This window comes from Aegilops tauschii, chromosome 7 (genome assembly GCF_002575655.3).
Source record: "Aegilops tauschii subsp. strangulata cultivar AL8/78 chromosome 7, Aet v6.0, whole genome shotgun sequence".
Lineage (NCBI taxonomy): Eukaryota > Viridiplantae > Streptophyta > Magnoliopsida > Poales > Poaceae > Aegilops > Aegilops tauschii.
This window is the reverse complement of record NC_053041.3, coordinates 607,543,640-607,554,816: the sequence shown is the minus strand read 5'-3', so window position 1 is coordinate 607,554,816 and position 11,177 is coordinate 607,543,640. Positions and strand designations below refer to the sequence as shown.

The following is an 11,177-nucleotide window of genomic DNA, read 5'->3' as shown; positions in this document are numbered from 1 at the left end:
CATATATTTTTTTTAGCAAGAATGTTTTATTTTATGCATATGTTACCACCATATTCTTATTTCTATATGCTTACGTTTTTCATATTTCCATATTTTCAGAATCGCGTGAGTGTGGCCAAGTAGTTGGCAGTGGTGCGCGTCTCACTCTCACCGGTAATCAGCACTTGCAATCAGCGATCTACGTTTGCACCACGAGGGAATTATGACAAAACATAAACTTTATGGCTCGCTGTTTCAAGATCTATACTCATTACGAGGATGAAGCTGGTGACAATTTCTCACAAATCAGGTCTTTAACAACAACTTCAGAACAAACTTTGGGCGCCTACTTCGACACACCGCAGGCTCAACTGCCGGCATCACACTATCCCCGCATCCTGTCATCCCGTCCTCCAACCTGCGGTGAAACAAAAGGGTCCATTAGTACACAATATGAGAAAATGAGCACGAAACCGAGCTAATGAGATAGGTAAAATAAAAAGGACAAATGGCTCAGCCAGGCCATGCTTTTCTATTCCAGAACAGCATGCCACAAGGCTTCAGTATGCCGTTTATCTGACACAATCATGATCTGCGAATAGAGAAGTGACCATGCAGTTGGTAATGAGACAGGACCATCAAGAAAGAATCAATGTGTGCACATCAGCCAAGTAGAGTCAGAGGTAACCAAAAAGTATATGAAAGAATCAAGTACAGTCATCCAGCGTAGATCAGGTTATTACAAACCAAAGTTGCGGTCCTCATTACATCCAGTTCATCAAAACAGCTACTGTTTCTAGTTGCCGAGACCAAAATTCAGACCAAAATGTGGTTGAATATCGGGATAGCACTATCAAATCAAAACATTATAAAGTAAAAACAACCGATTACTTCTGACAAACAATTCATTCAGAATTCTAATTCGTCTGGTCGCACTTGTCAAATAAATTACACGAGCTTGAAGTCAACAGTCAACCCCCAATTCTCCACATCTGATTACCCTTAACTCATCCGAATTCTCCTATCAAACTAGGAAATTGGCAGGTTTATTTGGAGGACAAAAGGATCTACTAAAATCTACTCTAGTAACTTACTAATATTGCTCAGATCGCAGGACTGTCCTAAGATGATGTGCTAAAATTCAACATGTTCCAAGTCCCGAAGCCCACAGCACCCAATTCCGAACGGCCGCAGCCGAAAAATCCACGGGGGCAGGCGCGCACACCGCAGATCCGACAGATCACAGCACGAGACAACAGGACCCAAGTCTAACTAAACAGTGCAAACAAGAGGGAGACGGGATCGGAGGAGACGAGTTGGCACCTAGCCGGAGCCGACGATGATGTTGTTGATGGGGATGAAGATGAGCTTGACGAAGAAGCCGACGAACCCCATGACGACGAACCCGATCGCCGTCCGCGCCGCCACCTTGGTGAACTCTGCGCGCCAAATCAGCGTCAGATCTGGCGAAAGAGGAGAACAAACCGGATCCGGACGAGGAGGCGCGAGCCCTATACTTACCCTTGCGGTCGGGCTTGTGGCAGCGCTTGACGAGGCGGACGCTGTCCTTGGCGAACTCGCGGAGGGGGTCCACCACGGAGTCGACGGCGTCCATGGCTGCTGCCGGCGGGAAGGCGAGATCTCCGAGACGACGACGACGACGAGGTCGCGCGCGTGAGGGGAAGGGGAAGGGGATGCCGACGGGCGAATGCTGTTTGGATTTGTGCGGGTGGGTTTCGCGGATGGATGGCTTCTTTTATAAACTTTTCTGCAAAAAAGCGCGGACTGCCTGGATGGAAGTATTGTCAATGTTCGACCGCCGGAGAGAAATGCTCGTCCTCAGCTTCCACGTCGCCCGGCCAATCCGAGGCTGCCACGTGTGCTCTGAGTTGCAGCGGCTATAGCTCAGCGGACCCTCTTGCCGTGGGCTCTGACAGGTGGGCCAACCATGTCAGACTGGTGTCAAACGAACTCAATAGCTGGCTTGCCTGGCTTTTGTGATCTGTGTGACAAGTTAACATGAAAAGTTGTGGGCTCGTGTTATTATACCCTTATAAAAATGATGGTAAATTGGTGTTTTGAGTAATAGTGAGTTATTGTACAAGAATGAAAAAAAAATGTTCTCCCTCAGTACCATAATATAAGAGCGTTTCTGACACTAGTATGATTTTTTGTTTGAACTTACGTTATTGTACAATTTTAGTTCACTAATCATGATATTAGGTTTCAAAAGAACCTGATTTTTTTTCAAAAAGAAAAGAAAAGGACTAGAATTTTCTTTTTCAATACCTCAATAGAATGTTCAGCTAGAGTTGGCGTCCCAATCAACGGCCCATCCCGATCTAGATTCTGGAATTCTCCCTCCATTTGGTGATGTGTCACCTATGCTATGAACTTCATATCATGTAAATTAAAAATAGTCCAATCCATAATAATTATCGTGGTTTCAGTTCAAATTTGACATACATAATGTTTATTTCTGACATAGTCTATACACGGAATTTACACAAATCATCGTTCAGTTTACAGGACATGACTTCAAATTTTCGGAAACATTGGGGAAACTGCCGCACAGTTTGGAAAGAAGGACATATTGAGTAATTATGTACTCAAAAACAGTGTCCAGGTGATCAAGCTAAGATCCTCACACCTATGCCTGCAACGCCAGCTCAACGTCGGCACATGCTTCCGCGACTTGCTCCCCCACATTGCCATCTTCGTACACGGCAGAAACCTGAGCCTTCTTTCTGCGCCATTCACTGACCTTGGATATGATGCCCATGTTGTACACCATCAAGCCAGTTAGGAAGATACCGATTAACGTGGACATGCTGCTTCCCACCTACAAACACAAATAACGAATATTCAACTTTTTTTGAAGAAATATTCAACTCTCAATTTATCGAACAATATGCGTGTCACTGATTGTAGAGAATCATTTTTACCAGATGAAGTATCTTCTCTGCATTCCAGTGATTGTGTGTTCGTTCTGTTAAATCAACCAATCGAAAGATGTTGATGATTGTCTCGACCAGTTTTCGGATCAGATCACGACGCCAACGTTCATTGCCTCCATTTTTTGCATCCATGACACAAATTTGAAGTGTCAAAGATAAAAACCAATTTATATAAGCAATTTTCATTTAAGAACACATGTAATGAGATCCTATACCTGGGAACGTATGACTATAACACAATCGATCAAGACTATAGCAATGGTGATCGCAGGAACCGCATTAGTATGCCAAGCATTACCCTTTGGAATTACCATCCCACGACAAAGCAAAAAAAAACTCCAGCCGCCATCACAATCAGCATGCCGAAAAACTGTAGAGAAAGATGCATAGGTACTATTGAACTTAGTAGTACCCACCATTGATGTAGTATGATGTAAGGAGGATATATTCGGTAAATTTTACCCTAGTCCTGATCCAAGTTCTTTGATTCCTGACAAGATGATATGCAATAGCAAACCAGTGAAAGAAGAATCCCAGCAAACACACGAATCCAAACACCTCAGATCCCTTGATATGAAGCGCATCATACCCAACGATGTAAGTCTTGAAACAGCTAATTAGTTTGTCCACCAACAAGAAATTGTTCAAGACTAAGTCGCCGTTAACACACGTCCAATCCATGAAACTGCAAGATAGAAGAAGGGAACATTCTAAATACAACATGTAAACTACTAGAAATCCAATAACATTGAAACTATTTCGCCAAAAAAAAGATAACGTTGAAACTATAGGCGGATGGACTAGGGGCATGTCTACTCTCCCGGTTGCCCCACTCCCCTCCCCCCTCCTCCGGCGGCTTTCATGGCGTTAGCAACCAGGCTTAGTAGTGGATAGAAAAACTAGTCCATTTCCAAACCAACTGTTGGTACCTGCCCAATCCCAAATCTACAAGCTTACTCCTGGAGCCATAATTTGAACCCAAACCACACCACATGACATTCCAAATCTGTAGAGAAACTAGACCAAACAGTTTCCATAATTTGCCTTTGTACCGTTTGCTCAACTCGTTTGAACCCATTAACCCCGCAAACAAAGCATGCAAAGCCAATTCTCAGTCTGAAACTTGAATGCGATTGATAGATACAAGTAATAGTAAGCTTTGCATTTTCTTGAAGATGAAGAACTAAAGCAAAGGAAAAGAGAGCCATAACCGAGGAGGAACGCCTATAAACAGATTCTAGTATAATGTGATTATGATGATATTCACAAGTTGGCAATAACAAGACTAGCTGTAATGCTAATGCTACTACTAATATAATATAATAATTTTAATTTTAATTTTAGATGTAGTAATAAAAAATCATATGAAAGATGGGTAAGAACAAATACACGTGAGTTCTAATTAAAAACAGATACATGTGTTTTGCAGAAGAAGAGAAAAAACATAAATGTGATTTTTCTGTTAAAAAAATAAATGTGAATTTCGAAAAAATATCATTACACTGCATGTTTTCTATTCGCTTGGAAATTATCCTAGTCTTTCTGTCTTACCAAATACTCCATCCGTCCCAAAAAGCTTGTTAGATGGAGGAAGTAACAGATGTATATGTTTTCATATTTCACAAAAAAATAACCCCTTTTTTCCGAGAAAAAAAGAATAACCCTTCTTTTTCTTCATCTTCTTCATCTTTATCTTCATCTTCTTCACTACTATTAAACAAGCAAACATGAATTCTCCTAAAGCCACACAACAAACTGTACCCGAGATAACCAGAACCCTTTGATCAAACCAATCTAAACACATCCTACCGTCTATATCGCGCAAATGGTCTGCCACCTGGATCTACGGCTGAGATCAAATGTTCTGCCGCCAGGCAGACGCGTCTCCAGCCTCCAGTCATCCTAACGCTCTGTGTCGCGCGATCCCCGTGACCCAAATCGCGTTGATGAGCAACTTATCCCGCAAATTCCTCTGCTCCTACGCACACTTCTTTCCTTCCATATTTCCATTCGCCCCGCCTCCAAGCTATGGATTACGCCGCCGCCGCCGCCGCTGCCCCTCCCTACCGCCTCCAAGCAATGGATTCAGCCGCCACCGCCGCCCCGCTGCTGGCCGACGAGGAGGACGCTCGGCGCAGCCGGAGCACCGACTGCATCTCCAGTCCATTCGTTCGTTCGTCCATCCCCTCCGCTCCGCTCCCTCCATCGATAGATGGGTAATTCGCCGCGCCTTCGGGACGCCGCCGAGGGGATTCGGCCTCTCTCTTCCCAAGCTCGCGCGCCGCCGAAACGGGGGAAGCTATTCGGTTTTTTATCTGGCCGGGTCTCTTCTTATCCTCTTCTCACCAGTCCAAGATTCGAGCTTTGCCACTGCGTTTCGGCCGGCGCAGAACAGTCCGCGCTAGGCTAGCTCCAGCCTCCGGCTGCCGGCGCACGATTTGGTCTTGGTTTCCGGCGAGGGAGCCTTGCTCTGCTCCGCTCAGCATGGTGCCGGAAAACTCGATGGTTTCAGTCGAGATCTGTTCGTTTGGTAGAAGTTGATTCAATTGGGCAATTGAATTTGCTGCCTCTGCCGCTGCCAATAATGGATGCATCTGACATGCTCCTGCTCTGGCAAACTAGCTAGCTAAGCTTGGTTTACGCACGACCAAAGCATTAGGGCTTTATGGGCATCACTGGAGCTACATCGCCATTAGTAGATTCTCCGGTTAGTTTTGGCACCACCTGAAACATGCTTCCCGTTATAGCTTGCATCTTACTACCTTTGTATCATAAGAGGGAGTACTTAAATTCTCTAAAGTGTCAATTAATTGCTGCAAATCTGCAAAGCGGCGCAGGACTACCATTGCTTTCGTCTTTTGGTGAGAAAATACAGTCTTTGTATTCGCACCGAAACAGCAACGCTGTGAACTAAAATGCGTCGGTTTTTAACTTTGAGGCGTGTAAATAATCTCGAGTTGGATTCGACCTGATTGCTATTTGTGCAGCATCTATAGCATTTGCACTGCTGACATGTTGTTTTTTTTCTTCATCCAGGGAAGCGAGTGCGAGTACTGTCACATCGATGCCACGAGGGTGAACCCCAGGGACTCCTGGTATTGGTTCAACGGCAACTGCGCGAACCCTAAAATGTTCATTTAGGCACCCGGTTTGACCTCCTCTGTTCCATCTTTTCAGTCAAAAGTCACTGCAGTTTTATTCTGTTTAGTGCTTCAGTTAAACAGACCAACATTGTAATCATGGTAAGTGATTTCGGTGTAGCACGACGTATTTTGAGAGCCAAGAATTATATTTATGTTTGATCCATCCAGCTTATGACATCCTGAATATCGGTGGCACAGGTTTCAGAACCATTGGGTATTGGTCAAACTTTTCTGGTCTCTCAGTCGCTGCTTCAGAAAACTTGCATTCAGTACCATCGGACTCTACAACCAATGATATAGAGCTCAATGGTGTTATCTGGCCTGGTCATATTGCAGAGAAACCCGGTGGCTGGGTGTTTCCGTATCATGGGAAGTTTGTAAGAATTGGAGTACCTCTGCGTACAAGCTACAATGGGCCCGATGGATAAAGGTTTTTTCAGTTGATGTTTTCAAATCTGCAATAAGCTTGATGCCTTACCCCATGGGATGCAGTTTTGTTTTATTTGGAGATGGATTGAAAATCCGAGCTACTGTGACCTTGTACAAAAGGTGTCCGAAAATGTCAGTAACATCTCCATATCATTGAGTCTAAAAAACTACTGTGCCATCTTTATTTCGATTTTATTCATTTGTTCTTAAAGGACTTCACCGGATCAGCTACAGTTTTAGTTGAATGTTTGTGTCCTTCCGGCATATATCGTTCTTGCTTTGACCGGTCTCCATCCACATGAAGGCTGTTATAAATGACAAAATAATGCAAATATTTTAATAGCTCCATGCCAACACATACCTCAATGGAATATTTGCAATTTTCCAATGTATATTCTATTTTCTTTATGCATGACCACTATTTAATATTCTTTTGGAAATTAATTTCATTGCAAACTTATTGAGTTAATGTTGAGCATATTCTTATGTTTTGTGCTAATAGGCATATTCACTTCAGTTGCAAGTGTAGAGGTCCATGCCAAGAACCCCAACACTTCTCAAATTAATGTTCAGTAATTGACATTCCAGGTCAGCACTTTTCAGTATCCATCATCTGTTCGAATTGCTACCTTTTTTGTTTGCGGATTATCAAAGTTCTTGTATTCTTGCCTTTGAATTTTTGTGTTGGTGTTACACTCTCTAATTAATCTTTTAGCAATGCTTTTCGGTTATCTTTTCTTCAGCAAACCTGGTTCAAGCATATTTTATTAACTTCTTGTTGCTTTCATGTTTTTTGGTAAACTGAATTGATTTCTTTCAAGATGGATGTGTAATAAGATATGAAGTAGTTTGATCATTAATTGTTGTAATGATTGCATTTCAATGAAGAGCTTTGGAGCTCAAATATTGCGCCTCTCTATTATGATTGCTTAAGATGTACATTTCTAGAAGAAAGCTACGTAAATCAGAAAGCAGTGGATGGAATCAACCAAACCGTCACAACTTAGGAATACATGCCCTATTGTAAAGTGCAACTGCACAGAAGCTACTTTCTTATATTATTTGACCTTGAAAACTAAAATTAGTCCTATTCTCTCACCGGGCATGTTGCTGTTCACACTTTTGATACTCGCAGCACTTTTGACCCCTCCCAGTTCATTCTGTGTCGGGAACATGTGCTAAATTTGCTTTCACATATAAATTTGTTCTTTTGACTTGGTAACAATGTAGTAGAAAAGAACATGTTATATGTTTTCTTCTGCTTTACAATTATTAGTGATCAATCTAGCTTCTGCATAAAGGTAAAAATAAGTGCTTTTGGTAGATTTCAAATAACTTGGAAAAGTAGAACCTATGCTAGAGCCTCAGCATTCAATAGTACATAAATGCATCCGATGATTTTCTTCTTTGCAAAGTAATGAACACTTGCGGTTCATATATCTGTGTCAGGAGGATAGTCAAGATCTTTTTATAGTACACAAGATAATTGTTTATTGATTGCCAAAGGAAAAGACCACATCTGCTTGTACTCTGGAACTCTGGATGCTAAGGTATTCACACTTTTTGTGTTGTCTGGCTAAGTCTATATGCCTTAATTCTGAAATCATGTGCATAGTTCGTGATAGTCAGGGGGCTGCTCTCATTGGGTTTGGTCGTTTAGTTAGCAAAACTGGCAAATATAACATAATGCATGTTGTTTTAATTATTCATTTTTACCCCTGTGGGGGCTTCTCCTTCCAAATAAATTATGCATTTAAGCTTTCATGAACATGCTTTGACGAAGTGTTGGTGGAAAGCCGAGGATTTGGATTCCAGCCGTGGCTTGCCGTTGAAAGGTACTCCCTCCGTCCGGAAATACTTGTCCTCGAAATGGTTGTATCTAGACTTATTTTAGTTATAGATGCATCCATTTTATCTATTTCTAGGACAAGTATTTTCGGGCGGAGGGAGTACTCCCTCTGTTCCTAAATATAAGTTTTTTTAGAGATTTCAATGCGGACTACATATGGATGTATATAAACGTCCTTTAGAGTGTGGATTCGCTCATTTTGCTCTGTATGTAGTCTGTAGTGGAACCTATAGAAAGACTTATATTTAGAACCGGAGGGAGTAATAATTGGAACGAACAAGGTGTACTTCGTGCACATGATAAGTTATATTGAACAACTATCTCTATGGTTCCATTCTATAGGATGAGGTGTGTGCTGCTGCTGGGAGCGGTTAGCTGCTAAAGCAAACAACAGCGGCAAGACCTGGGTGACTCACATGGCCGCTGATGACATCCCTCTCCCTATGTTTCTGCTGCCGATGACATCTCCTAGAACCTCTACTCCGTAGAATAAGGATTTAGATAGCATCATCTATCAGAGTTCCATTTCTTTTCTTGTTTGAAACTCTAACAAATTTTACAATGGGGCTGATTGATGTTGCGGGCTCATTGGTGACAACCAAGGAATCATGCTTGGAACGGACTCTGTTTCATCGGCTCAAGTAAGGGAGATCATGTGTCTTTCCTCTGCAAAGGAGTATAAATCTTCTATTGTCTGTTACTTACTGACGGAAATCTTCTCTATTGTTACTTGATTGTCTGTTACTTGACTGATGATTGTTCCGGCATTTAAAGACGTGAGCACACACATGAATGTATCTAAATCTCATACGGTATGAAGCTTTTCAACTGCGATTACAAAGCACCTTCCTGATTTAGGGAATTTTTGTTGATTTTGTATAAATAATTGTTACCTGACTAGGTGGATGATAAAATTTCTTTTAAGGTTTACTCGTGCGTTGCACGTGCATGCTTACTAGTTTCAGCAAACAGATGACTTTTGGAACATACGGTTTGGACCGCGAGTTAGCGAGCGGAGATATTTTATTTCCCAGCGAGCGCAGCGGCCTGAGCAGGCCCGGGTAGAGAGAGCGGACGGCCTTGGCCTGCTACGGCCCAAACTGAGTGGCGGGAGCCGGATGTGGTCTTCGTGACTACAGATGCAGTTTTTTTCTTTCCAAAAAAAGAAAGTAGAAGAAGAAAGACTGAGCGCTGTGAAGCCGAAGAAGCTGAGCGCTGTGAAGCCGGAGGTCGCCGGAGCTCCGGCACGCGGGGGCTGGGCGAGGAGCCCAGACCGGTGTTATATATGCGTGGCACTCGACCGTATCCGCATCAAACCATTTCACTCCATGGACGGACGCCACTCCTAAAGCAGACAACTACTTCGAAAATTCAGGTCGCAGAATCCCGTTTCTGCAGCAGATTGAGCTTACAACTGGTCCACGCAAAGCGCAAAGCTGGTGACGTTGACGATGCAGACGATGATCATGTAAGCAGCAGGCTGAACTCGACGGCGTCCACCTCCGGCGCCCATGCTCTGCAAGATGAACTATATGAATCTGACGGATCCATCCTTGGTGGAAGGAGGCAGATGAGGAAAAACCTCAAGATCAATCGAGAAATGCAATTTGAAAGTCGAATTTAACGCACCTTTAGTCCTGGATGAATGGGAGGACGCGGACTGGGGGCCGAGCTCATGTTTGTATCCGCAAGCTCTGCTTTGCTACGAGGGTATTTAAGCAACTATAGCTTGGGTGGGTATTCACGGTATTTAAGCAACTCTGGTTTCATTTTGTAGGCTTATTGCGTGGGTATTTGCGACATTCCTACGACCGTACGTGCCCGCTGAACCGAAGCAAATCGCTTTCGTCGACGGGCATATTGTGCACCGTTGAATAAACTCGACAGAGCTGTGACGAGCCTTAACCATTTGGTGGGACCCACGCGTTGGCAGCGTCAAAGCCGGACGGATGGATCTTGAGGTTTTTCCTCATATGCTTCCACCAAGGATGGATCCGTTAGATTCCTAATCCATCTTGCAGTTGCAGAGTATGGGCGACATTACAACCTACGACGTGCCGGGGGACGGAAACAATCGCTTTCTTGCATGCCGACGCCGACGGGCATCTTTGCACCCTTGAACAAAGTCGACTTATAGCTGTGAGGAGTCTTTAACCATTTGGTGGGACCCACGCGTTGGCAGCGTCAAAGCCGGACGGGCTCGGCGGCGGGTCACAGACAGAGTTGGGGTGCTCTGCGGGGTGCGGGGTGGTATTAGTTAAGTGGACTAGTGGAAGGATATCAATAAAGAAAATGCCATTTGAACCTCGATTTTTCACGCACCTGTAGATGCCGCGGACTGAAGATTGTGCCAATGCTCGTATCGGCAACAGCTTCACCTCCTGCCATCATCGGCTGCAGATGTAAACTTGGCAGATCATTGCCACGAGATGTATGCAATGCACATGAACATGTTCGCGTCGGGCCGCTACAGCCGTGCACACCAACCCATCTCAAACGTACGGACAGACTGCTCGATCACTGACTGGTCAAAAAGTCAACCCATCAAACGTCTCAAACCGGTCTCAATCATTCGGACCGTATGACGCCCCTCATATCCAACCCAAATGTAGGGCGGATATGGGACGGTCCGGGCGCGCCCGGACACGTCAGTCTGGCCCACCCTGACCCCACTTTGCCCCCACAAAAACCCCTAATTCAGAAACTCTAACTCGGTTTACTCCGCTCTCGCTCCGTCTCTTATTCTCCCCCTACTCCGATGTCTTCGATTCCGATCCACTCTCACGACTCCGGTGACCATGTCGAGCGCAGGGCAGCCGC

The 11,177-nt window shown here is 44.1% G+C and overlaps 1 protein-coding gene and 1 long non-coding RNA gene across 3 annotated transcripts; one reads left to right on the top strand and one right to left on the bottom strand.

Annotated features, from left to right (window-relative positions):
• Positions 1 to 200: 200 nt before the first annotated feature.
• On the bottom strand, positions 201 to 1,787 carry LOC109749441 (protein transport protein Sec61 subunit gamma). The gene is made up of 3 exons (XM_020308404.4): positions 1,501 to 1,787; positions 1,303 to 1,418; positions 201 to 397 (listed from the first exon to the last, which is right to left on the bottom strand). Exons 1-2 carry the CDS (start codon positions 1,592 to 1,594, stop codon positions 1,303 to 1,305), a joined length of 210 nt encoding a protein of 69 aa, XP_020163993.1. The 5' UTR covers positions 1,595 to 1,787; the 3' UTR covers positions 201 to 397.
• A 3,079-nt stretch (positions 1,788 to 4,866) lies between these two features.
• On the top strand, positions 4,867 to 9,030 carry LOC109749435 (uncharacterized). 2 transcript variants are annotated; one of them, XR_006666575.2, is made up of 6 exons: positions 4,867 to 5,105; positions 5,973 to 6,178; positions 6,278 to 6,640; positions 7,011 to 7,096; positions 7,958 to 8,058; positions 8,700 to 9,030. It is a non-coding gene; the product is annotated as an uncharacterized lncRNA (long non-coding RNA). The 2 variants fall into 2 exon arrangements; XR_002229639.4 differs by having other exon boundaries at positions 4,872 to 5,643.
• The last annotated feature ends 2,147 nt before the right edge of the window (positions 9,031 to 11,177 follow it).

Excerpts from the sequence above, each read along its gene's own strand:
- LOC109749441 (XM_020308404.4), bottom strand. The coding sequence starts at position 1,594 with ATGGACGCCGTCGACTCCGTGGTGGACCCCCTCCGCGAGTTCGCCAAG. Across the intron at positions 1,419-1,500 it reads CCACAAGCCCGACCGCAAGG|AGTTCACCAAGGTGGCGGCG; the intron begins GTAAGTATAGGG and ends TTTGGCGCGCAG.